Source organism: Scyliorhinus torazame, chromosome 11, assembly GCF_047496885.1.
Source record: "Scyliorhinus torazame isolate Kashiwa2021f chromosome 11, sScyTor2.1, whole genome shotgun sequence".
Classification (NCBI taxonomy): Eukaryota; Metazoa; Chordata; class Chondrichthyes; order Carcharhiniformes; family Scyliorhinidae; genus Scyliorhinus; species Scyliorhinus torazame.
The window spans coordinates 95796720-95824429 of record NC_092717.1 but is presented as its reverse complement, the minus strand read 5'-3'; the positions used below and the strand labels follow the sequence as shown (position 1 = coordinate 95824429).

At 46.4% G+C, this 27710-nt stretch overlaps 1 protein-coding gene across 6 annotated transcripts in view; it reads left to right on the top strand.

Moving 5' to 3' along the window:
* LOC140385401 (uncharacterized) overlaps nucleotides 1–27710 on the top strand; it is a 649931-nt gene that overhangs the window by 609074 nt on the left and 13147 nt on the right. For all 6 annotated transcript variants that reach the window (XM_072467513.1, XM_072467511.1, XM_072467516.1 and 3 more), the window contains one exon: nucleotides 15439–15541. In XM_072467513.1, the coding sequence (XP_072323614.1) occupies nucleotides 15439–15541 (103 nt within the window). The remainder of the gene's footprint in view (nucleotides 1–15438; nucleotides 15542–27710) is intronic.

Genomic DNA, 27710 nt, shown 5'->3' with positions numbered 1-27710 from the left:
ACCGGGTTGCCACACCGTAATTTACTTAATCAGTTGTCAGAGTTTATTGTAGAGGTGTTGCTTGCTCTCAGTCTAAGATAGAAGCGAGGGAAATCTCCTAAGTGCCTCTGATGATGCCACGTAATTGGTTACAATGCATAACACTCTATAACTCTATTTAGGCCTAATCCAGACCTTGCAGTTCTAGACAGCACATGATGTAAAGGCTTCAGAAAGGGGTAGAAAAGATTTATGAGAATGGTTGCAGAAATGATAGACTCCAGTTACACAGATTGAAAAGCTTGTGTTGTTCTCCTTAAAGGAGAGAAAATTGAGAGGAGATTGAATAAAAGTGTTTAAAATAATGAGTGGTCCAGACAGGGTGGATAAGGGGAAACTTGACAGAAGGCTTCATAGAATCACTGCAGTGCAGAAGGAAGCCATTCAGCCCATCGAGTCTGCACCGACCCTATGAAAGAGCACTCCATCCAGGTCCACTGCCCCGCTCACTCTGTCCTATCCCCGTAACCTAACCTGCACATCCCTGGGCACTATGGGGAAATTTGGCATAGCCAATCCACTAACCTGCATTTCTTTGGACTTTGGGAGGAAAATGGAGCACCTGGAGGAAATTCATGCAGACACAGGGATAATGTATAAACTCCAGACAGTCACCCAAGGCTGCAATTGAACCTGGGTCTCTGGCACTGTGAGGCAGCAGTGCTAACCACTGTCCCACCGTGCTGCAGGGTACACCAATTTAAAGAGGTTGGCAAATGAACCAATAGGAACACGAGGAAAAACTCTTTTATGCAGGGAGCGGTTAGGACCTTGAATTCACGGCCTAAGCGTGTGACGGAAGGAGATGCAATCTGGACTTTCAAAAGGGAATTGAATATTCATCTTAAAAAGTTTGCAGTCCTACAAGGAAAGGACAGGAAAATGGAACAAGCTGAGTTGCTTTGGCAGCAAGCCAACATGGATATGATGGACCCAATGCCCCACTGTGCTGTAACCATTCTATGATTAATTCACTTGATGTCTGCATCAATAATGACACTGCCTTAAAATGAATACACCAGGCCCTATTTTAACTTAGTGAATGAAATTGTATTGAGTAAAACTCTCGCCCATCATGTGTGCTGCCAGGCAACCTTAGTATACCAATGATCACACATGAATTGAACATTCTCAAAGCAAATAACCTTCTCAAAGGCTATGGAATGACTGATCATATGCAAGTTAGTCTCTGTTTGGGAAAACCCAAGTTCTCAGACTTGCTAAGCCCTGTTCCATGAAGAATGTAACGTATTGGCCAAATCTGGCAAACAATATATTGGTGAATCAGTGAAATCATTGGTCCGTAATTGGACTGTTGATATTAACTGTGCCACTTGGGCTGCTGGAAATCCCCCACCTGAGGCAAACGCCATTGTAACCTTGCCTGACACTGATAGCAGCCCTGGAGCATAGCTCAAAATCTATGTGGAAAAGATGACACAACCCCCGTGCTATGTTGCTGCTGAACCCCAGCTTCCAAAGGCACTGCTCTATAGTAAGATCCATATACATTCTACAGGGGCAATAAATATAGGAGAAAAGATAACATCAGGCACGTACTGGCATCCTACTGTGATCGCTAGCACCAACACATTCAGACGAGCTTCCCATTCATTATCCTCTTCTTTCTCGTCATTAATCAAGTACTGAAAAGGAATCTTCAGCTGAGCTGACAGTCTGTTATGTAACAACAATGTCCAATTCAGATTCTCTTTCAAACCTCGGTGCCCACTTTTAATGGAGGAAAATAACACGATGTGTGACAATTAAGGAAGGCTGGTTTCTAACAGTAAATATGTAATTTTACGTGCGATGTCTCTTTGGGGATCGGCGAAGCTCAACAGACCAGGACATTTTGGGACAGCACAGTTGAGGCAGAGAGCCGTCATACCATTTGCTCCCCCATTTTTACTCTGCTTTTCACCGAAAACTGGGGGGAATTTAGGAGTGGACTATCTGGGTCAATATTATCAATATAAATGCCTATCTAATCTGACCATTTTGATCATCTTGTGCTTGAAGGAAAATCATTTTATGGGTGTGATTCAGTGGCCTCGTTTCGCTCGAGCGAGAGCGCGACGAGGTTGGTGAATAGCAAGAGTGGTTAAAAACGAGAACCGTGCAGGGCGCCAAACCGTTAGTGATACAGCCAGGCCGCTCCCATTGCAGAAATTGGGATCCACCGTAGCGTGGCGAGAAGCCAATAATCACCAATTAAGCCCTATTTCCTATTTCCATACAATTCGGGAGCCACCCCATATCCAACGGCCTCCCGTGATCCAGCCACCTCCCCGGTAAGTGGTCACACGGGCGCTGATTAGTACTCCTTTTTGAAAACGTGAACCTGGCGGAAGGGCTTCTGTGGAGAGCCGAGGAGCAATCTTCGCTCACAGACACTGAGCCTGAGGGCATTGGGTTTGTCACCCCTGTGCTCGAAGGGGGGTCCACTCTCAGCTGTGGTGGTCCGTCATGGGAGGGGGCCGGAGTTGCAGGTCGGGGTGCTCCGCTGGGCAACAACCACGCGTGGCTCCTCCATGCCAACACCTGGGTCGTGTGTGCCTGTTCTGTCCGCAACCCTTATCCCTGCCTGACTGCCCCATCGACTATCCATAACCCCCACTGACCGCGGAGGCCTCTGGCCATGCGGCTGAAAGCTATTGCTAATAGGGAATTGGCAATGGTGGTTAAGTGAGAACTTCACACAACCCATGTGGATTCCCGAGGGTGGGCGGGCCATGTAGTATGTGGGAGTCATTGCCGAGCATCCAAATCGGACCATGGTGCCTGGTCACCCTGCCAGAACACTGCAAGAGGCAACACCATGGATGCAGCAGCCAAGATCCAAGCTCCCAGCTGACAGGCCCCAGCACCAGGGACATGTACCCAGCAGGAGGGTGGATGAGTGCAACAGACGGGGACCAGTGCCCGGTCCAGTTTTCGTTATGTGCGGGTGTCAGGGATGCATGGTCTGGGGTCTGGTGAGAAGGGGAGGGAGCCTAGCTGCAGGTGGGTGTGCATAGGCAGGGCTTACCGGGTGTGGGGAAGGAGGGGAGGGGAGATCAGGAGGGGGTGATGGCAGCAGTGATGACAGCGGCTCGAGGCGGTGGCCAATGTGCCTGACCCCGCCCCACATCCTGAAGACCCGGCCTCCCATCAGACCAGAGTGAGACCCAAAGGGGGAGGTCCTCAATGGTCCAGGGTGTACAAACGCCACTGCTCGTTCGAGCAGATGACGGACAGCGTGTGCCACAGGAGGCTCCGCCTCAACCAAATGATGGGTGCAACAAGATGATGGTCAACGCTACTCACAACCCCCCCCCAATTTCCCACCCTCCTTGGGTGCTGGGACTGTGTTGGCACTGCCAGCGGGTCACTGTTGAGAGCTGGGGGGTAATGATAACCCACTGAGCGCTGGTGCTCCTCATTCTATGCCATAGTCTCACCTCTGCTGACTGCTCACTCACACCAATGACCTGTACGTGCTGTGCCTGGGGGAGGGGGGGAAGGAACCCACCCCCAATGCCTGGAGAGATGGGACCAGTAGTGGTGAAGTGTTTTTAATATTTCACACTGCCCCAGTCTCCCGATGATGCTGGCCCACTCTCCTAGCCTCCCCCAATGTCCTCAGCGATCTTCGATGTGCTTAGCCTTCCTTGCTCTACTGCTGGGTCTCGGTGTGTCCCCAGGATGCACATCAGAGGTGGAGGCAGCCAACTGCTTACCAGAGACCTTGGCCTTTGATGTCCCTGGCGGGCCTCCTCTGGGAGCTCTGAGGCTGGAGGGCCCTGGCGCACTTGTCGGCAGCACATGCACAGCCGTGCTCCCCTGTTCTGGGTGCTGACTGCGAGAGGCGACCTCAGTAGAGGGGTAGAACTCATGGGAGCTGGGGTTCACCATCCCCACTCCATGGGACGGGTCCAGGTTGGAACCCAGCACCCCCTCCTCCCGGTTGGTGCCCATAGGGCCCTGGGTTCACATCGGGACGGAGGCACAGCTGGTTTGAGCACCGGTTGCCCCTGTGTCATCTGGCCCTGCCAGCCCTGGCAGCAGCCAAAGATCTGCACCATGGTGCCGACAAGCCCTCGGCAATGCTCTTCATTTATTGGGACATTCTCTGGTGCCAGTCCTCCTGGTCACGCTTCTCGAACTGATGGCCACTGCCACTTCATCACTGGCTGCCCTGTGGCTCACCCTCCAGGACCCTCCGGGAAACAGGATATCCCTTCTGGTCTCGACCGCCTCCAAGAGCCTACCCAGGTCTGCAACCCGAATCGTGAAGCCAGTCGTCTCGGCGCCAAGGCTGCGGGCTGAGTGGGATTGTCTGTCCAATGCAGTTAAAGTGCTGCTCAACCTAGTTCGCGGGTGGCTGGCGAGCCTTCATTTGCGGCATGAAGCCCGTGGGGTTTCCTTAAGTGGACCAATCAATGTTGTATTGCGGTGATGGTCTCACCGGGCCGAGCGCCGGGAAGCTCGCAGCAGTTCACACTCGCAACCACACTTTTTGGAAGAATCGTGCCCTATGACTAATGGTTACCACTACATTGTCTTGTTAAGAGCAACATAATAGGTAAACTGGACAGATAATGCCTGCAGTGGAATGAAAGGATCGAGAAAATATTTATAATTGCAAAATAATTGTTAACTGTGGCTGTTCTAATCAGTGCTACTTAGTCATGTAAGGCATTGATAGTTTAGTTGCTTATCAATGGGGTCTACCAGCATAAACTGAAATATCCAATAAACTGCTGCAGGAAAGAAAATTGCTGACCCTTCCCTACCTCACTTAGAAACAGCAGCAATAACACGTTCTATAATTTATTATCGAATTGAACCATCACTATTTGTTGGCAAGCAATTTTACTTAGTTTTGCATGTGTGTGCATGTATATAGAGAGAGAACTAACAGTGGTTATTATCGTAGAATTATTACTTCATGTCATTAAGTTCTCAGCTTTTCAATATGGGTTCAAAAAAACTTGCAAACTAAATTGTACAATGTTTGGAAATATGACTGAGAGATAAAGCACAGTGTTCTGTATAGACATTGATACTCTATTACCAGAAGAATTTTCTTTCAAGAAGCTGTTTCTAATACAAATGTACTTATTAAAAATGATAGCTCAGGGCTGATTCTTACTAAGTAAAACAGCATTTGTCTTTATAATTTTGGCAGGTAGCCAGAAAAAATGTTCTGAGCCTCTGTTTTTTTGGTATGTTAACAAACATTGTACAGTTTTTATTTACACACTAGTTCACTGGCCTTAGCAACTTTCAAAATGCAGGGATATTACCATTTACTGTATCTCAGCCAAAATAAAGCATGCTTTGAAAGGAAGCGTTTCCATGTGTTTTATTGCATTAACATTTTTCAACTGCCTTCAGCACTTTGGGCTTTTTAGTGTTGCAATCCTGAATGTTTACGTAAGTTGCAATCTTTTTGTCTGCCAGTTAAACCAGTAACTCTAAAATATTAGGTGGTATTAAGCAGCAGTGATTATTTGAAAATTGTAGAGCACATATTATGATTATACATGTGCTTATGTAATTTTTCAAATAGATGTAATCTTACTTCATTTTTCAATATTTATACATTGCATAATATCAAGACTAATTGAATCTTACTGAAACTTAAGCATTTCGGACAAAACAGAATAGAAAACTTCATTTGGGAATTCATTCCTTGCCCAAACCAATTGCCCTAGTAGATAGACCTACCTTCAATCTGCTGAGGTCAGTGACTAAACACAGATTCAATTCCTAAGCAGTCTGTAAAACTTTTCCCTGCCCGTTATGTGATTTTTTTTTCAAGTTCTAGAATGTAATGTGGAATATTATTACCTTAATTATTTGACCCGCTATTCCACAATGACATGTTTTGATCCTGGCAGCGCAGGTATCATCTTATCCCACTGTGTATTTGTTCATCTGTCCATTCTTATCCTTATAACAGTCAATTTGAAATGCGTTGCTTAACACAGCTCTGCTGCACTTTGAGGGAAACATATCTTCAAATTTCTAATTTAACTTAAGGACTGCTAGTTTTGTTCTTTTCTCCAGTAGTTCTGTGACTAGTTAAAATTAAATATTCTGCTATGTCTGTATTTACACCCTTCAGATTAAAAAGTCAAATCTCAATTTACCTTTTGCAGAGGGACATGACAGTTCTGCATGTTTCTTTCTCCACAATAGAACCCTGTGTAACCTGCAATAATCTGAACAAGTCATCTTTGAACTCGGTTTTCTGCATCAAAGTCAATTTTGTAAGAATGTCCAACATTTTGAACAATATACTAAATATAAATTTACCAGTGATTCATACAGAATTCTTGCCAGCAAGCGCCACCATGGTACTTCTTTTTTAAGGTAGCCACTCTTCAATTAATCCATCTGTAATTTTTTCTTCTATTTTCTCCATTTCACAAATTCTTTCAGAATCAGTGCTTCTGTCACTGAGAAGAGAGGCCTGTTGTATTTTCCAAGGCCACATACAACAATATTCAGCAAGCTGCGAAGAACCATGCAACAGCTTAATAAAGGCAATTTTTCCCCTCAGAGCCTCAGCATTTTCCTATGTAGCCTATCGTAGAACTAACCAGTGGGGAGTGGATATTTTCAGCGCAGAGTCAGTAACAATACCCAGTGGCTTGGACAGGTACAAAAAGCAATCAAAAATGCTAATGGAATATGGGCCTTTATCTCCAGGGGACTACAATACACATGGGAGGAAGTTACACTCAAGTTGTATGGAATTTTGAGCAGATCTCCCCTGGAGTACTACATATTGTTCTGGGCACTGCATCCCAGGAAAGATATGTTGGCCTTCGAAGGGGTGCAACAGACTCACCAGGATGATACTAAGCAGATAAATTATGAAGACAAGGGGCAGGATTCACCGATTTGTAGACTAAGTGCTGACACTGGCGTGGAAACAGTGGCGTTTTACGCCAGAAAAACAGCGCTGCCCCCGCACCGATCCTCCACTCGGTGGGGAGCTAGCAGCCACGCAGCATATATCCCGGCTTTACCCGCGGATATGGCCGGAGAATTGCAGGGTCTGTGGCCGCGCATGCGCACGGTGGCAGCTATGCTGTGAAACATGGCGCCAGCCGCGCAGGGACCAGCCTGTCCAAAATTGTCCCTCTGTAACATCCCTCGCTACCCCCGGATCACTGCCCACCAGTGCCCCCAGCCACTGCCAAAGCCCCCGTCTGCCTGCGGAACAGCTCTCTCGCCCCCCCTCCCCGACTGTGGCGGTGCTGGACTCAGTCCGCAGCTGCCACACGACGTTCCCAAACGGTGTGAGCACACGTGTCCCACGCCATCGGGAAGTCGGCCCATTGGGGGTGGAGCATCGGGGGAGGGCCTCAGGTAACATCCTGACGCCGTCCATGCATCGTGAGTACGCCGTTTTTGAGAGGGTGGAGCATCACAAAAGCGGCGCCGACCCCTATTTTGGCGCAAACGGGGATTCTCCGGCCAATCACCAAATGCGATTTTGGCTTCGGCGACCGGAGAATCCCGGCCACAGTAACGTGACTTGTATTCACTTGTGTTTAGATGGTCAAGGGGTGATCTAATCAATGTGTTTACAAGTATATGATCAGGCAGCTACAGAGAAACTATTTGCTCCAGTTGGGGAACGCAGAAGAGGGCGTAACTTTAAAATTAGAACTAGACTATTTAGGATTGAAATCACGAAGCACACTTTCACAAAAAGACTGGTGAAATCCTGAAGCTAACTTCACAAATCAGTGTGGCTATTCCACTGCAATTTTCATGACTGAAATCGATACATTTTTGTTCAGTGGTGGTATCAAGGGATATTGAATGAAGGTGGCTAAATGAAGTTGAAATACAAATCAGCCATGATTATCGAATGGTGAAATTAGGCAAATATCTGTGCACAAATTGGCTGCCCACTTCCTACAATTCTGAAGCACGGCATTGCCCATGAGGAGTTTTGGGATTCCTGAGATTGTGAAAGGCAGTATATAAATTCAAATCATTCTTTGAGGAGTTCAAAGACTTCCTCCTCTTTCTAGATTGTGCTTGTGTCGCTATACAAGCCTATATTGTCAACCATTATGTCAGATATCATATCCAACCACTGACCACAGGCACAGGTTTTGACAAGTCATTGCTAATATACTGGGTGTTCCTATTAATTATTCATCCTTTGGCTGTGCAGTATTTTTCCATTCTTTCAGAATGAAGGGAAAGATTCTAGATGACTTCTTTGATTCAAGTGTTTCCAATACTATCATAGCTTCTACTATGCTGGGAAGTCCCACCTATTAAGCAGAGGATTACACAATAAGGCTGTAGTCTGCAATTAAAATGAACAGATTTTGCTCTCTTAGGTTCTTCATTCCGTCACAGAAGGCCTGAATTACACCATTCAAAGCCCATACATTGGTTACTTCCATGTGTTGTAATACATTCTGTGGGACATAAGCAGAGAGATTTCCACAGCTGCCACTCACTCCAGCACATTGCACTGTTGAAAAGTTCTCTCTGATGTTGAATTAAATAGTGCATTTTACTCTGCTGCCAAGCTTGCCTCCTGCAATATATTTTTAGATGGGCTTTGCAGTATTTGGATTTGTTTATTGTCACGTGTACTGAGGTACAGTGAAAAGTATTGTTCTGTGTACAGTCCGGACTGTACCTTAATAGGACAGTGTCTTTTCTGCCCTGTCATGATAGAACCCGCCATGGGAGAGGCAATCCAGCACATTGACTTTCGGTGCGACCAGATGATCCCAACGGCAGGCAGGGCTAGAAAATCCGTCTCATCTTTCCATCCTTGACAGGATCACCAAGATATTGTCTAAATACTCTTCAGGAGTGGGCTGACATTTCCTTAGCCTCCACTCAGAAATATCTACTCTCTTCCTACCTCCTGGCTTTGTCTTCCTTGTGTCCACTCTTCATCTGAATTATTTATGTCACATACGCAAGGACTGATTGAGGGCTGGTGAGTGTGAATGAGAGGGTGAACGATGATCTGAACAAATCTTTGTTGATTATTCCTGCTATTGAGGTACCTGTCATTAGGCCTCTTTCTGTTTTTGCATTTTCTTCCCAACTTTCAGAATAGGAAAAATAACTGAAGTTGATTCCATGTTGGCCACCATTTCTACTGTTTTGTTCTGCAAAAGATCTCTTCAGACAATGAATGGAAAAAAATCAATATTAATTTAAAATATGCTCAGACCAACTGCAGCAGCAGCAGACTTGACGTCCTCCTTTATAGAGTCCCTGTGTTACTAGTATGTCAAAGAGCAGATGCAGCATGCAATAGGCAGAGCTAAACGACCCCACAATCAACAGATCGGGTTTAAGCTCTGCAGTCCTGCCACATCCAGTTGTGAACGGTGGTGGACAGATAAGCAGCTAATTGGAGGATTGGCTCCAGAAATATCCCCACCCTCAATGCTGGGGAAGCCCAGCACATTAGTGCAAAGGACTTGACTATCCCATTATCTCAATTGCCTTCTCTTCCTCCTGGATTAATGACCAAGGACTTGAGTAGAGGGGAAGGGGTCTCTCCTGCGGGCTGGAGCCCAGCAGAAGCCTTGTGCCACCTCTTTTAGGGGAGGCCTGCCAAATTAAGTGCCCTTAGGCATTTAACTGGATAGCAAAGGGCCTTCCCCAGAATCAAGGATGCTGCCCTGAGAGATACTATATTGAACATCAGTGCCACCAGGGAGGTGGTGGCTGCTGCTGGCACTACACCCACTCAAGGTCTAGGATTGTCGCTGGATACCAAGCAACAGGTGAGAGTTGCAGGGAAGGGAGGTTGGCCACTAGGGCAGAGGTGTCCTCAGCACCCTTTCCCAATATGGGGTCTCCCCACCGGGAGCTCCCAAGCAATCCTGCTCAGGTTTACTTGCAATGCTCCTCACATCATAGAATCATAAGTTCACCCTTTTACTAAACAGTCTGGCCGCCTCCCTCGCACTGAAGTGTCATTGGTACGTCTGCCCTATCCAGCTCTTTTTTACCCTCAATTAGTCCTTCTCCTTCAGGTGTGTCTCCTAGAGGAAGACTATGTTGGCCCTCATACTTTTTAGATGAGTGAAGACTCTGGGTCTTTTCACTGGGCCGTTGAGTCCCCTGACATTCCAGATGACTATTCTGATGGGGGATTATGTCCCCCACTCCTGCGGGGTCAGCCATTCCTTTTGTTTGAGGGTCAGCCAAGATGGCGGCCATTGTCTTCTTTATTCCAGCTGTCCCGATGTATGAACTGTTGTGACCAACGTTCGACCCTCCCCCCACCTAATCCCTGATCTCCCATGCTCCCCTGCACATGTCATTCCCTCTTCTCTCTCCCCATTTTCTGGATGAGCTCATTTGCGTCCTCCGGCATATTAAAATAGTGCTCTTTGTTGCCGTAGGTTACCCAGAGTCTTTTTCCTCGGATGGTGATGTCTAGCACGAGGGGACATAGCTTTAAATTGAGGGGAGATAGATATAAGACAGATGTCAGAGGTAGGTTCTTTACTCAGAGAGTAGTAAGGGCGTGGAATGCCTTGCGTGCAACAGTAGTGGACTCGCCAACACAAGGGCATTCAAATAGTCATTGGATAGACATATGGACGATAAGGGAATAGTGTATATGGGCTTTGGAGTGGTTTCACAGATCGGCGCAACATCGAGGGCCGAAGGGCCTGTACTGCGCTGGAATTTCTATGTTCTTACCCCCGTTGCCTTTACCCCCACTTATGAACACCCCTTTACCCTTCACCCACCCCTCCCCGGCCCGATTCGTTGTTTTGCCTCCCCCTCTGCCAGGCCCTCCCTCCCTTTTCGGGAAGATACTGAGTCCACAAAAGATCAGCCATGATCTCATTGAATGGCGGAGCAGGCTTGAGGGGCCTGATGACCTACTCCTGCTCCTAATTCTTATGTTCTTATGCGCCATGCACCCCCCTCCCCCCCCCCCCCCCCCCTTACCTCTGATTGGTTACAGTGCAGAACAAGGGGCCAAACAAAGCAAATACAAGAGCAGCATAGGGCGTTGTGAATAGTGTTCTTACAGGGAACAGATTAGTCTGAGGCGGAGTCGTTGAGGAGTCTTGTAGCTGTGGGGAAGAAGCTGTTCCTATGTCTGGATGTGCGGGTCTTCAAACTTCTGTTCCTTCTGCCTGATGGTTTTCCCAGCTCGTTTTCTGGATGAGCTCATTTGCATCCTCCGGCATATTAAAATAGTGCTCTTTGTTGCCGTAGGTTATCCAGAGTCTTGCTGAGTACAGCATTCCAAACGGCACCTTGGTTTTGAATAAAGCCATCTTGGCACCATTAAATGCAGCCTGTAGCTTGGCTAAGTCAGCCCCAATGACTTGGTAGATGTGGATTGTATGTCCCTCCCATCTAAATAACTGCATTTTCCTCACCCAGTTCACACCCTCTCTTTATCTTGGAACATATGGAGCTTTGCTATGATCACCCGCGGCGACTCTTCTGCTTTGGGCTTTTGCCAGGGCAACCTGTGGGCCCAGTGAACCTCTCGGGGCTTGGCGAAGCCATCTCTGACCAGTTTTCGAGCATCTGCGTAACGTACTCGGTCGGGTTTCTGCCCTCAGGTAGCCCAACAATTATTAGGTTCTGGCGGCGGGACCTGTTCTGATCTTTCACCTTCCCCTTGAGCACTTTCCGGGTTCATAGAATCATAGAATTTACAGTGCAGAAGGAGGCCATTCGGCCCATCAAGTCTGCACCAGCCTTTGGAAAGAGCACCCCACTTAAGCCCTCCACCCTATCCCATAACCCTGTAATTCCACCCAACGTTTTTGGACACTAAGGGCAATTTATCATGGCCAATCCACCTAACCTGCACATCTTTGGACTGTGGGAGGAAACCCACGCAGACACTGGGAGGACGTGCAGACTACGCACAGACAGTGACCCAAGCCGGATTCGAACCTGGGACCCTGGAGCGGTGAAGCAACTGTGATAACCACTGTGCTACCGTGCTGTCTAGAGAAAACGTCATCAAAGAGCTCATCCGGGATTTGAACCTGGGATCTCTCTCAAATTTCGAGACGAAATCACCCAAAGCGAAAATCATACCCCTAGACCAATGGACCCTTCGGGTTGTTAACAACCATGCCACCTGAGGTGATCCGATCATTTTGGTCGATGACTGCTTTCTCCAGGTCCCGCACTTTCGCCTCCTGGTACTCCAGCCTTTGCTCCATTCTTTCCAACGCTTTGGAGGGGGCAAAAGCCATTTCTATGGCCGACCTTATAGCAGACTTGACCTTCTCCGTTACAGACTCCCTGTGTTACTAGTATGTCAGAGAGCAGATGCAGCATGCAATAGGCAGAGCTAAACGATCCCACAATCAACAGATCAGGTTTAAGCTCTGCAGTCCTGCCACATCCAGTTGTGAATGGTGGTGGACAGTTAAGCAGCTAATTGGAGGATAGGCTCCAGAAATATCCCCACCCCCAATGCTGGGGAAGCCCAGCAAAGTCCAAAGGATAAAGATGATGCATTTGAAACCGTCTTCAGTCAGAAGTATCGAGTGGATGATTCATCTCGGCCTCTTCCGGAGGTTCCCAATATCACAGATGCCAATTTGAAGGCACTGGATACTGCAATGGCTATGGGACCTGGCAATAGTACTGAAAACCTGTGCTCCAGAACTAATCATGCCTCCAGCCACGCTGTTCCAGTTCAGTTACAACACAGGAATTACATGGTAAGGTGGAAAATTGCCGAGGTGCGCCCTGTCTACAAAAAGCAGGAAAAATCCAACAGAGCCATTTACCACCCCATTAGCTTACTCTCAATCATCATTAAAGAAATGGGAGGGGGTCATCAACAGTGCTAGCAAGCAGCAGTTGCTTAGCAATAAACTGCTCACTGACACTGCGTTCCACCAGAGCCTCTCAGCTCCTGACCTCATTGCAGCCACGGTTCAACATGGACAAAATAGCTGGACTCCAGGGATGAGGTGAGAGTGACTGCCCTGGGCATTATGGCAACACTTAACTGAATGTGACATCAAAGAAGTCCTAGTAAAACTGAGGTTTATGGGGTCAGGGGGAAAACTCTCCTAGCACAAGGGAAGATTGTTGTTGTTGTTGGAGGTTAATCATCTCAGTCCCAGGAGGCCGCTGCATGAGTTCCCCGGGATAGTGTCCTCGGCCCAGCTATTACAGTTGCTTCAATGATTTTCCGTCCTAAAGTCAGAAGTGGAGATATTTGCTGATGACTGCACAACGGTCAGCTCAATTTTGCAAGTCCTCAGAGACTGAAGCCATGTGTGTCCACTTGCAGCAAGATATGGACAACATTCAGGTTTGGAGAGATAAGTAGCAAGTAATATTCATGCCCACAAGTGCCAGGCAATAAGTATCTTCAACAAGAGAGAATTTAACTATTGCCACTTGGTATTCAATTGCATTACTACTGCTGAGTCCTCCACTATCAGCACAGTGGTTAGCACTGCTGCCTCATTGCGCCAGATGGACCCGGGTTCGATTCCGACCTTGGATGACTGTCGGTGTGGAGTCTGCACATTCTCCCCGTGTCTGTATGGGCTTCCTCCGGGTGCTCCGGTTTCCTCCCATAGTCCAAAACTGTGCAAGGTACGTGGATTGGCTATGCTAAATTGCTTTAGGTGGGATTACAAGGATAGGGTGGGGGATTGGATTGGGCCTAGGTAGTGTGCTCCCTCACAGGGTCGGTGCAGACTGAATCATAGAATCACTACAGTGCAGAAGGGGGCCATTCAGCCCATCGTATCTGCACCGACCCTCTGAAAGAGCACCACATGTAGGTTCACCCCCCTGCCCTAACCCTATAACCCCACCTAGGGGAAATGTTATCATTGTCAATCCACCGAACTTGCACATCTTTGGACTGTGGGAGGAAACCGGAGCACCCGGAGGAAACCCACACAGACACGGGGAGAATGTGCAAACTCCACCGAAACAGTCACCCAAGGTCGGACTCGAACCCGGGTTTCTGGCGCTTTGAGGCAGCAGTGCTAACCACTGTGCCACCATTCCACCCCACATGGTGCATGATATACATACAGGGGTGGGATTTCTGCCCCACTGGAGGCTTGAACATGTGAGAGGCCCGGCCATTAGCTAGTAAAGTGCCTGACGGGCACTAATTCGCATCCAGCCTCTCGTACAAAAGAGACACGTGGGCCGAAATTCTCCGGAAACGGCGCGATGTCTGCCGACTGGCGCCCAAAACGGCGCAAATCAGACGGGCATCGCGCCGCCCCAAAGGTGCGGAATACTCCGCATCTTTGGGGGCCGAGCCCCAACCTTGAGGAGCTAGGCCGGCGCCGGACAAATTTCCGCCCCGCCAGCTGGCGGAAAAGGCCTTTGGTGCCCCGCCAGCTGGTGTGGAAATGACATCTCCGGGCAGCGCATGCGCGGGAGCGTCAGCGGCCGCTGACGACATTCCCGTGCATGCGCAGTGGAGGGAGTCTCTTCTGCCTCCGCCATGGTGGAGACCGTGGCGGAGGTGGAAGGGAAAGAGTGCCCCCACGGCACAGGCCTACCCGCGGATCGGTGGGCCCCGATCGCGGGCCAGGCCACTGTGGGGGCACCCCCCCGGGCCCAGATCACCCCGCGCCCCCCCCCCCCCAGGGCCCCGGAGCCCGCCCACGCCGCCTTGTCCCGCCGGTAAGGTAGGTGGTTTCATTTACGCCGGTGGGACAGGCATTTTAGCGGCGGGACTTCGGCCCATTCGGGCCGGAGAATCGCGCGGGGGGGGGGGGCCCGCCAACCGGCGTGGCGCGATTCCCGCCCCCGTCAAATCTCCGGTGCCAGAGTCTTCGGCAACCAGCGGGGGCGGGATTCACGCCAGCCCCCGGCGATTCTCCGACCCGGCGGGGGTCGGAGAATTTTGCCCCTGGTTCCTGCCAGTTCTCCACGTTAACTCTGCTTCTCTCTCAACGGATGCTGTCAGGCCTGCTGAGTATTTTCAGATTTTTCTGTTTTTATTTCTGTTTAGCATTGTCTACATAGGAAGCTGAAAATCTTTTAACAGTTTTCAAATTACCCAACAAACAAAGGCACTGTTTTATTACCGTAAGGAGTAACTGAGAGCCGCAGCCTCTGTTTGTCTTAATCATTCAACAGTTACATTAGTCAAATCTGCAGAGAACAGAAAATTCTGTGCTCCACGCTCCCTGCAGAAAATGAAGTTATGATAAATAACAAGCTAAGAGATGATTCCTGTAACTGGTAAGAAACCTGATAGCCTGCAGGAGGCAGCTTTGCTGCCAGTCCTTGTCTGTAGACCTGGCAGTGAATCACATTTTCAAAAATGTTCTTTCCAGATAAATTTGAAGGAAACAAAATCCCCATAGTGCCGTATTCACAAAGGAAATTGAGTTGTTTCTGCATCTTTGCATTTAGGCATGAACAAGAGAGCCATATAGCAGAAAAACTTGCAACTATTGAAGACATGCATCACAGATTGAAGTCCAGTATTCAGTCAATACAGCTGCTGAACCAACAGGTACAATACATTAAAATGTTCAGCAGAAGCATGATGATAGATTGAATATTCAACTATTTTATTTTGTCTATGCTGGGGGATCTGAGGGGGAGTATATGTTTGCTATGTGTTTCAGCGGGTCTTAATATATTATTTATGTACAGGGGGAGGGGGGCACTGGGTTGTTTTTTGTTTTGTATTTCATTCTATTGGGTTCCTTTTTCATTTTGTTGTTGATATTTTGTGAAAACATTAATAAAATTTTTTTTAAAAACTATTTTTCTGTATTTCCATGTTCCTTTAACTTTCAGAACTAAGCGTTATTTTTTAACTATTAAGAGTTTATTATCCTGTATAATGTAGGATTTAACAAGGCAGTTTTAATTTAGTGACTACCATTTTCCTTGTGTGGTATCTATGATTTGCAAATCTGTTGTATTAACCCAGGTAATCTTGTTTGTAATACTCATTTCACACTTAAAATGTAAACGTCCATATAGTTGATGTTAGTAATGATGTATTCATTTGTCTGTCAGCAGTGTGTGCAAATCCAATAGAAATTACTAAACAGCAATTCCTTAAAGGATTCATTGACTGAGTGTCAGGTGTTCTCACACACTATGTACTGGAGAGGTGAGTTGGTTGGATAATAGTCTTCAGACTGCCACTGAGCAGGTTGACCATCAAAGCCAACTTAAAAGACACATCAAAAAAGGATTCAAAGTCCTTAAAAAGACCAATCATTCTGCACTTGAATAGGCCTTGTGAGGTGCTGATAATTTAAATGAAGATAGGTCCATTTGATCGAATCCGTCCAAATAGCCCTTGGTAATTTTAATGTCAGTCTGAACAAGCAGACAAAACCACAATTTAAGGTCACATCCAAACGATGGAATCTCTGACAAACCAGTATTTTCTCAGGACTACACTGGAGAATCAACTTAGGCCCTACCGTTCGGCTCCGATGCACAAACTTATGAACCAAAATCAAGACCATTCTCAGATACCAAGACAGCTAGCAATTTTAAAATTTTCATGTTCAATATTTTTTTAGGTTCAGTGTCGTTGATCATTGCCATTAGCAGTTCACGCACATCCTATGATTCGAATTACACTTTTTCTGCGCAATACCTAGATAAATAATAGCATGACCCAGGCATTATTTTAATGTATCACTCAACCTTATGTTACTTCTTTATTTACTGATTGTTGGACTGGAAAACACACTTACCAAACCAGGTTTCAAACTAACAAATGGCTTTCTTTACATTTCATGAATATATGATCAGTTCACAATTCCACATTGCGAGATTATCGAGGAAACCTCCAATTTGGGAATACCCCTTTATCTCAAAAATCAAGAGCTAAGGCTCTGAGAGTCATGCCACACTACTCTCTGCCCATTTTGCATGCAACATTTATCCTACAGCCACAGAGGACCCAGATTCATATATTTGAACAAGTCCCTGTCCGAAACAGACAGCTGTGCTGTTTGCCCAATTGCAGGCCCATCTGGACATTGTATCAGTTGAAGGTCACCGTGGCACTGAACTTATATGCCTCAGGATCGTTTCCAGAATCCACTGGAGGTATGTGTGGGATCTCACCGTCTACGAACATCGATCCATCAAACTGGTGACTATTTAAAAAGGACCGGCAACTATGTGCACAACAGCACCAAACCAGAGAGTCAAATTGAGAGAGTATTTGGGTTTGGCACCATCGCTGGATTCCCCCAGATGCAAGATGTGATTAACTGCATGCATGTGGCCACCAAGGCTCCCACAGACCAGACTCTAATCAAAAAAAAGGGTCTCCACTCACTCTGGTCTACAACCACCACAGCTGGATCCTTCAGCCTTGTGCACAGTTCCCGAAAGGCAGCCATGATACATATATACACTAGCAGTCTCAAGTGCCAAATATTTTCCAGTCTCCTTCCCACCCTGCGTCCTCAAGGATGAACACTGGGAGACAAGGGCTACCCACTGAGGATATGACATCGTATGCCAGTGAGAAATCCATGCACGGATGCAGCGGCGAGGTACAACATCTGTCACAAGGAAACCTGAATAATCATCAAGCAGGCCATTGGGACCCTGAAGATGCAATCAGGTGCCCAGACTGATAATATGGAGCCATTCAGTATGTCTCAGCAAGGAACACGTATCATCGCCTTCCACCGTACAGTGCACAACCTGGTGCTGCAGAGGGTGGAGGTATTGAACAATGAGGTCTCATACATTGTGATGTCTGCTCCGATGATGAGGATGTGGAGGAGGCTTCTGACCAGGCAATGCAATTTGAAGGACCCCAGAGAACACCGGCAAAGTGAAATGAGATATGCGCAAGGAAGGCTGGGAACATGCTTATACATAGATGTTTTACATGGCCCTTGCTACCTGTTGGAACCATGCCAATAAAACCTTGCCTTTCTGCAACTCAGCTGTCATCTCCTTCATTTTGCATTCCATCACACAGGTGCACACCGCACAGCGACAAGGCTGAAATGTTGACTGCATGTGTCATGGTCCCTCACAACCCATCCCTTAAGGGAGACGGGTATAACTGAAGACCCAAAGGACAGCAAGAAATGAAAAGAGTAGTAACACCAATAACTTAATCCTTTATTAAATGACACAACAGATGCACTTAGTTACTTTATTCACCAGTGAAACCCAGGTGCAGCTATGTTATTTTTTCTTAGTTCATGGGATTTGCGCATTGCTGACGAGACCAACATTTATTGTCCACCCCTAATTGCCCTTGAGAAGTTGATGATGTGCTGCCTTCTTGAATTGCTGCAGTAGGAACACCAGCAGTGAACGGAGTTCCAGGATTTTGACCTGTAATGACTTAGGCCAGGCCTTTGGGATTGGCCAATTAGAATACAAGTTCCCTGATTAGTAGCCCATTAAGGGAACCCCGTTCTGTGTATATAACAGGGAGTGTCAGATCCCCTGCACTCCCAGTGTAGACAGCAGACTGAATGGTCATGGTTGTTCAGCTGTTGGGTTTGTAAATAAAAGGAATTCTGGTGACGGGACTTCTGCCTCCGTGGACATATTACAGACCCAGCAGAGTGAAGGTACGGCAATATAATTCCATGTCAGCGATATAGCTCCAAGTCAAGATGATGTTTGACGACTTGGAGGAGAACTTGTAGGTGGTGGTGTTCCCATGCCTTGTCCCTCTAGATGATAGAGGTTGAGAGTTTGCAAGGTGCTATTGACGAAGGTGTTCTTACTCTTTTACATGTGCTTACTCCGCTTGCAGCTGAGGGGGAGTCAGGCTGTTGACCTTGCTATCCCATGGCCTGGGGTAACCTTGGCAGTCAGGTGAAGGATCCTCCTCTGTTAACACAGCTATTTAAGGCACTGGTGTTAGTGGCAGAGGGGTTGAGGCACCACTGTCCACAACAGAAGTACTCTGAAAGGAGCTCAACATGTAAAAGACAGCTAAACCTCTTCCCTTGTAACGCACATATACCTTCCTGCAGACCTGAGAAGGCTGAGGACCTGATGGAGGTTCCTGCTTTTGTCTTTCCACTGCTGCATTGAACTCATTGACAAGGTAATGGAATGTAGGTCTGTGCATACCTTCATCAACCACTGACTGGTCCACTGGATCTGGCTCTCCATGGGGATCATCTACCTCTCTGGGAGGAAGCCAAGTGCATACATCAGAGACATGCAACATTTGAGGCCAGGATTGACTCCTCCATGGGTCTGTGTAGCTTCTGGAAGCTCTGCCAGATGTACCCTCACCTCCCACTGCAGCTGCAGCATTTACCCTGCTACTGGAGGTATTTTATCAGCCTGTGTCTCAGCATGGGCCTGACATCCAACTGTCACAATCTTCCAACTGCCAATATCCTCAGCATAGCCTTAGTCAGCTGCTTGTGTACATAAGTGCTGTGCTCACCAGGTTATTACTCTCACTCTAATCACAAGCACATACCAACTGCCCAGAGAGTATCTGCGCTGGTGGAGGGTGTGGGGAAATGTATGATGGTGCACACTCTGAGGATCCAGCCAGCTGGCCCCCAATCTCTTCATCTGTCTGCACTTCATCCTGACCAGGACCTACACAAAAGAATAAATAGAAAGAGTGAAGGGTTATGGGCTTTCTACTGTGTCATTCCAACTATACCAAATGTGGAAATCCATGTGTCCAGTGGTGGACAAACAAGCACTATGCCTTTTGCGTGGCTGATGCATCCTGCGGCCCCTGCATTTATCCACTCACCCTCTTGGGTGGGCACTCTTGCCCCTCCCAACCCCCGCCACCATCAGCATTCGATAGGCTACCATGCTACTCTGCGAGCTCTTAAAGCCTCACCTTCCCTGGGGATCAGGATGGACGGAAATAGAACCCCTCAGCCAGTCTTGACCCAGCCAGTCTTGACCCATTCCTTTAAGTCATGGACTGTCTTCTCTTGCAAGGACAGATGATCACTGTCAGTTTCACGACAAAGACAAGCATTTCCGCCTGTGCTGGTGGGAGCCCAGCGATCCACGAATGGCTTCTATATGTGGCTACTTAGAGGGGCGTCATAAGCGGCTCTGGAATTCCCTCACTCACTTTCTTCATTTAACTTGTTACATGAAATCTACACCTCTGACCAAATGTTTGGCCATCTGTCCTGATATCTCTTTATGTGGCCCAGTGTCACTTTGTTTTATCATAGTCCTGTGAAGCACCTTGAGGCATCTTACTATGTTGAGGTGCTATATAATTTTAAGTGGCTGTTTTTGCTCTTTGGATGATCATTTCCTCTGTCATGGGAGAGGTGGCACGGTAGCACAGTGGTTAGCACTGTTGCTTCACAGCGCCGGTGTCCCAGGTTCGATTCCAGGTTTGGGTCACTGTCTGTGCGGAGTCTGCACGTTCTTCCCACGTCTGCGTGGGTTTCCTCCGGGTGCTCCGGTTTCCTCCCACAATCCAAAGATTTGCAGGTTAGACGAATTGGACGTTCTGCATTCTCCGCTCTGTATCATAGAATCTGTAGTGCAGAATGAGGCCATTCAGCCCACCGAGTTTGCACCGGCCCTTGGAAAGAGCAACCCACCTAAGCCCACACCTCCACCTTATCCCCATAACCCCAGTAACCCCACCCAACCTTTTTGACACTAAGAGCAATTTATCATGGCCAAACCACCTAACCTGCACATCTTTGGACTGTGGGAGGAAACCGGAGCACCCGGAGGAAACCCATGCAGATACAAGGAGAACGTGCAGACTCCGCACAGACAGTGACCCAAGCTGGGAATCGAACCTGGGACCCTAGAGCTGTGAAGTAACTTTGCTAACCACTCTGCTACCGTATTGCCCACCTGAACAGGCGCTGGAGTATGACGACTAGGGGATTTTCACAGTAACTTCATTGCAGTGTTAATGTAAGCCTACTTGTAACATTAATAAAGATTACTACACTAATTACTAGTTGGTTTAGCACACTGGGCTAAATAGCTGGCTTGTAAAGCAGAACAAGGCAGCAGCACGGGTTCAATTCCCGTACCGGCCTCCCGGACAGGCGCCGGAATGTGGCGACTAGGGGTTTTTCACAGTAACTTAATTGAAGCCTACTTGTGACAATAAACAATAATTATTATTATTATTACAATACCAAATGCACTCTCTCGCGTTACCACATTCCAACCCTAAAGAGGTATGGAGTACTCTTCTTGGTAGACTGAATAAGGTCAGTGATGCTTTCGACACTGGATACAAGTTCTGGGGGTGACCCCATGGCTCTCGACCTGCTCTGCAATCTCTGACGAGACTTGCTTGGTCAAGTAGGCCAGCCTCCACTTCTCGTCCCTGGAGATGAAGATCTCCCACCTTGCCTTGCAGCCTGGAGGAGAGCCTGCAGGGAAGCAACAATGAACCATGGGACCACCCCAGGTTTGCCAACTGCTATTGTGACTGTAGGCTTCCTTTTATATTTTCATCTTTCCAGACAGACAGACTGTCACCTTTAAATATGGTGCCGGAACCTGCTGCAGCTTCTCCGCCACCTCTCATCCCACCTTCATGTGCCCACCAGACAACCCTGTTAATTGACTGGTCAGCAGATGAACAGGTGTGGTTGGGAGCTCCCACCTGAAGGGAAACATCACCCATTTCCGATCCTAGATTCAGGACCTGTATCCACGCCAGAAAATTCAGCCCTCTAAACATATGTACACGATTCAAATATGCCATTGTGGCTTCCCAAGAATTAAGATTCATAAGTGGTTTATTTGAATCTCCAAACTGCTGTGAGTACAGTAATTGACAAAAATGCACATCTGTTTTGGTTTCCTCTCTGTATTTAAGACATCCAAAAGCAATAAGGAAAGGAAATGCTACAGCTAAAATGGTTTGATGTACATTGTCATTTTTATAATCTATCAATGGAGTCGTTTATAATTATGTCCTGGACACAAACATGTAAATTTAGCCCTCACTTTTTCTTCTATGGGAATGTCTACCTTTCCTCTAGAGCTGGGAGAACTGGAGCCTAAGAGAGTAGTTATTCTGTCAAAAAATAATGGAGGAAGTCATTAGACTGTTGAGATTTTAAGGGAAGGAGGAAAGTTGTGAAACATTCACATTTTAGGTCACCTGAGTAATTAATTGACATCTACAGATGGAATCATTTATTAATCAAAAGAATGAATCATTATGGATCTTGATTCAGACTCAGATGTTTAAAATAATGAATTCAGTAACCCCAGTATAACTAAATATGAAACTTTGCTTCCAAAGTCTCAGTTTAAATAATAACTGTCACGACCACATAAAGGGCATTTCCTCAAAGTGGTCCATGAGCAAAGAATTTGTGTGTTTGCATTTATATAGACCCCTTTTAATTTATGAATGGTTCAATTTAAAAATAACCCAGCAGACAAGCTTTTGTCTTAAACAAGATAAAGATTACTTTATTACAAAATTTCCACTGAAGTAAAAATGATATTATTAATTAAAATGCAGTTACCAAAGACTAAAATGCAGATGAAGGGCAAAAGATGCTTAAAGATTAGATTTGCAAATTTTTTTGTGAAATATTGTTGTAGGCCCGTTGCTTGTGTTCCTTCTTTCCGAAGTGAAAGTGTTGAAACTTTTATCCTTTTCATCACTGATGTCTTCAAAGAATGTGCCAGACTAAAGCTAAAACATTTGCTGTTTCTTTACTTAGATGTGTTTCCTGGTCACTTCCCAGACTTAAACCTTTTAAATTCTCCCTCTAAGTGAGCAAGTTAGTAATGACCGCTTTCTGTGCCAGTAACTCACCCCTTTCTTTGATCAAAGTCTCTTTTAGCTGATACAAGAATGTCATAAGATGATTTTTACGTTCTGGCAAGAATGTTTGATATTCTTGTCTGGTTTGTTCATTGAACAGCTTAAAATCTCTGTTTTCCTCATTCCACTCGGATGATCTTATTTAAATCTTATTAAGCTAGATTGACTGTGTTTTTGCTTTTTCCTCTAACACCTTAAGCCTGCCCCTTACTTCGCAAATCAGCTCATTCCAATCATGTTTTGAATGGACCCAGTGACCTCTGAATTGTGAAATTCTTTTCCTGTCTCTTTTAACTCATTTGACTTGGCTTCAGCCCTTTTAACATTCAAATTCCCCGAAGCTCTTCAACTAAGTGGGGAATCTGCCTCAATGTCTCTTGGCCTGCTTACGAACTTCCTTGGTCCCTGTTTAATTGAGTGGGCCTTTGCTGAGCTATTTTAACCTTTTGGACTTCTGAAACTTTTTCATCTATCTACAACTTTACAGATTCCCGCTGTTCGGTTTGCTCAGCTGCCCAGGACTGTTTTTGAGTTTTGTGGGATAAGACCTTCCAGTCTGCAAGGTCATTTCCTTGCAAAGGTTCAACCCCTTGTATAGGCAAGCTTGAGGTTACACCCAACCATTACCAACCCAAATTCACTTTTACGTGAATTTTCAGCAGTGGTACCTCAATACCTTCTCCTTTGACTATCACTTTGGAATTTGTCCTGCTTCAGCAGGGTAAGCAGCCTATATCTTGGAGAATGTTAATCTCCTTTCCCAATGCTTCGGAATCACTCGTGGCCATTTCCCTATTACACACAACATCCAGATTTGGTTCTGTGTCTTCCTTTTCATTTGCATAAAGGATAACGAGTTTAGTGACTATGGTTATGGGCTGCATTGGAATACTGCCTGTAACTTTCGCCACTTGCCCGCTGTGTTCTTTTATAAGTTCCACTTTGCCACTTTCAAAACAGACAGGGCGTGGTCTCGCAGCTCTGCCATCTGCATTCCTGTGGTAGTAGAGGTTTTACGGTGCTGGACCACCATTGGTGGAAACTGTATGCTTTCTATTGGTTAAGCTGTATGGTAGCTCCGCCCTGCTAGGCGGGGTATAAGAGCCCGTGCCGCCCCAGCAGCCTTCATTCTCTACCTAAGCTGCTGGGGGAAACATCTAGCTTATTAAAGCCTTCAGTTGGACTACAACCTCGCTTTAGTGGTCATTGATCGTGCATCAATTCCTTCTCTACAGAGTCGGAGATTAGTTTCCCATTTTTCCCCATTCTCTTTTCTTTCGGATGTATTGCGTTCCTCTCTGTCTCTCTGTTATCTTTTTTTTAGGAGTCAGAGGAGTCCGAAAAGGAGAGCCAAAAGCAAGGTTTATTACCAAAGTAAAGTATTTATAAGTCCCAGCTGGGACTGCTCTGCAGCTCGGCTCCAACCTGGGCCGACTTTTAATATCCTGAGTTAACTATCCTGCTAGTGGGCCTCCCTCCCTCAGTGGGGGAGCTCCTACTCCATATGGCTCACAGGGAGATTAGCCGGCTCGTCCCTGTGGTCTCATGAGGGTTATATCACTTTTCCTTGCTGCTACTAACCACTTGATTCATGCCTGCTGTGAATGAAAGGTCTGTGAGTCAATGTGTCTGGCAGATGGAATATAATGTGGAAAAATGATAACTGATCCACTTTGGTCAGAAGAATAGAAAAGCAGCATATTATTTAAATGGAGAGAGATTGCAGAACTCTATGGTACAGAGGGATCTGGGTGGCCTGGTATATGAATCACAAGAAATTAGCATGCAGTGCAGAAAGTGACTAGGAAGGCAAATGGAATGTTGCCATTTCTTGCAAGGCAAAGTTTTACTACAACTGGACAGGGCATTGAGACCGCATCTGGAATACTCTGTGCAGTTTTGGTCTCCTTATTTTAAAAAATACATAATTGTGTTAGAAGCAGCTCAGAGAAGGTTACATCGACTCGTTCTGGGATGAGTGAATAATGTAATGAAGAAATTTGACCAGAACTGCACGCAATACTCCAAATGCGGCCTAACCAAAGTTTTATAGAGCTGCAACATGATTTCCCAACTCTTGTACTCAATGTCCTGGCTGATGAATGCAAGCATGCCCTATGCCTTCTAAATCACCTTGGCCACTTTTAAGGAACTGTGGACCTGCACGTCCAAATCCCTCTGTATGTTAATGTTCCTAAGGGTTCTGCCGTTTACAATATAATTCATACCTAGATTTAATCCTCCAAAATGCATCAGGAGTTTAGAAAAATGTGAGGTGATCTTATTGAAACAAGTAAGATCCTGAGGGGATTTGAAAGGGTGAATACTGGGGGACGTTTCCACTTGTGGGAGAGATTAGAACCAGGAGGCATAGTTCAAGAATAAGAGATCTACTGTTTAAGATGGAGATGAGGATAATTTTTTTCTCTTGAATGGAATTCTTCGCCATAAAGCATTGGAGGCTGGATCATTAAATTTCTTCAGGTTCTGCTGCCTGTTGTGACTCTGAACTGAATTCAAAATGCTCAGCCGGCTTTATCAAGGATTCCTATCTCTTTGCCTTATTGGAGATCTTAAGTTCTGCCTGCCTCGCAATGGCTTTTCGTTGCTCCATGAGGAAGGACACTCGCTTTTACCAAACCAGACTGATTGAGATATCTCTTTGGCATCAAAATTTGACGTCTTAAATTATGGTTAGTGCTTTTCATAAAACATAACCTGTTGCTGACGGTTCTGGTTTGGTTTCAAACAAATTGGACTCTGTTACTTTGCAGCCACAGAAGGGAAAATAATTGTAAGCTCTGTCTACTTCCAATTTCTTTGTAGTTCAAGATTTGGCTCCTTTCATAATGGATTAAATCCTGGCCGTAATTCATCGGCCGTTTGCCGGTGGCCGGATTCGCTGGTCCTTGGAATTCCCATTGACAGCGGCGAGAACAGAGAATCCAACTGGCATAAAATAGCCCGCCGCCACACGGCTGGGAGCTCGGGGAATCCCTGCCTTTCAGTATAGATTTGGCTATGGGTCATTTTGAAATCTCAAACATGAGATCCCAATTGTCACAACCACATAAAAGGCATTTCCTCAAAGTGGTCGGTGAGCTCCGTTTTATTTTGTATGTGTGCGTAGTCCCCTTTTAATTTGTGAATGGTTCAGTTTAAAAATAATTCCGCAGATAATTTTTCATCTTAACAAAATAAAGATTTGTTTACCACAAGATAACGGTTAGTTTATTTCGAAACTGCTGCCATAAGTTACATAAGTAAAAGTGTTAAAGTTATTAACTAAGTTACAGTGGCAAAGATAAAATGCAGATAAAGGAAAAAATATACTTAAAGAGGAGATTTTCCAATCCGCCTCTGGGTTATCGTTGCAAGTCCGTTGCTTGACTTCCTTTCTTCTGAAGTAAAGGGGTTGAAACTTGAGGTTTGGTTTTGCAGTTGCGATGGCTTCTGCAGTCGACTAGTCAGTGTTTGCCTTTTTGAGGTTTTAATAGTCACAAAGCAGTCCAGATAGGAGTGTCAGAATGAAAGATTTACTACCAAAGCTATCTGGATTGTTTAATCTAAATTCCCTTCACGCTTGAGTGGATTTCAAGTCGCCAGCTTTGAAACTGACCACAATGTTTATAAACATCTAGCTGTGATTGAAGGTCCTTGGACCACATCAAGGCTGGTAAGTTCTTTCTGCAGAGAAAAAGAGAAAGCGAGAGCACTTAACTGTCTTTGATAAGCTTCCAGGCAGGGGCCTCTCTTATGGGGGGGGGGGGTCTTTGGAGGGGGTCTCTCTCATGGGGAGGCCTCTGGTGGTGATTTGGACAATGTGGGGATCCGGTGGGGTTGGGGTGGGCAGGATTGACATTTTGAGGGGGAGAATGTGCCTTCAATGAATTTTGGGGGCAACTCCCTAAAAGAGTTACCCCCCTTGGCCCACCAGAAGGGCCATGCTGAGCAATACTTGCTCGAATCTTCGCCCGGAGGACTGGAGATTGATGCGGGCTTAGGAATCCAGTGCCTAGTCCATTAATAGGATGCAAAAATGGGTCAATTTGATCCATTTGCCTTCTCCTGCTAACGCAGTGTGCGAACCTTGATGCCGCCGCCAGCAGGGGAACCATGCATTGGAAGGGCACCGATCCCATATTTTTGGCCAACGCTGGATTCTCCGCCGCATTTGGAACTCTGCTGCTGGTGGTGAGCGGTAGAGAATCCAGCCCAGAGAGTTGGGATGAGAGGGGCATTTTCAGGACATCAACCTGTAATTATGGAGTGTCACATGAATCAGTGCTGGGGCTACAATGATTTACAATATACATTAATGACTTGGACGAGGGAAGTGAATGTACTATTGGCAAGTTTACGGTTGACACAATAATAGGTGGGAAGGCAAGTGGCAAGGATGATACAGAGTCTACAGAGGGATAGAGACAGTTTAGGTGATTGGGCAAAAACTAGGCAGATGGAATATAATTAGGAAAATGTGAAGTTATGCACTTTAGCTGAATATTATTTAAATGGAGAAAAGCTGCAGCACAGACAGCGTCCTCGTACATAAATCACAAAGTGCTAGCCTGCAAGTTCAAGAGGTAATAGGGAAGGCAAATGGAATGTTGGTCGTTATTCAAAGGGAATGGGGTATAAAAATAGGGAAGTCTTGTTAAAATTATACAAGGCACTAGTTAGACCGCACCTGGAATACTGTGAACAGTTCTGGTTCCCTTATCTAAGGAAAGTTGTGGGGCTAAGTGTTGACACTGTTTTGAAAACCGTGGAGTTTCACGACAGCATTATCGGGCCCCCAGGTGCAGCTATTCAGTGGCCCACAAGGGGCTAGCACAGGTGCAACGTGAAGCGCCCGAAGGAGCGGCCGCCGATCAGACGTCGATACATGGGTTGCGTCATT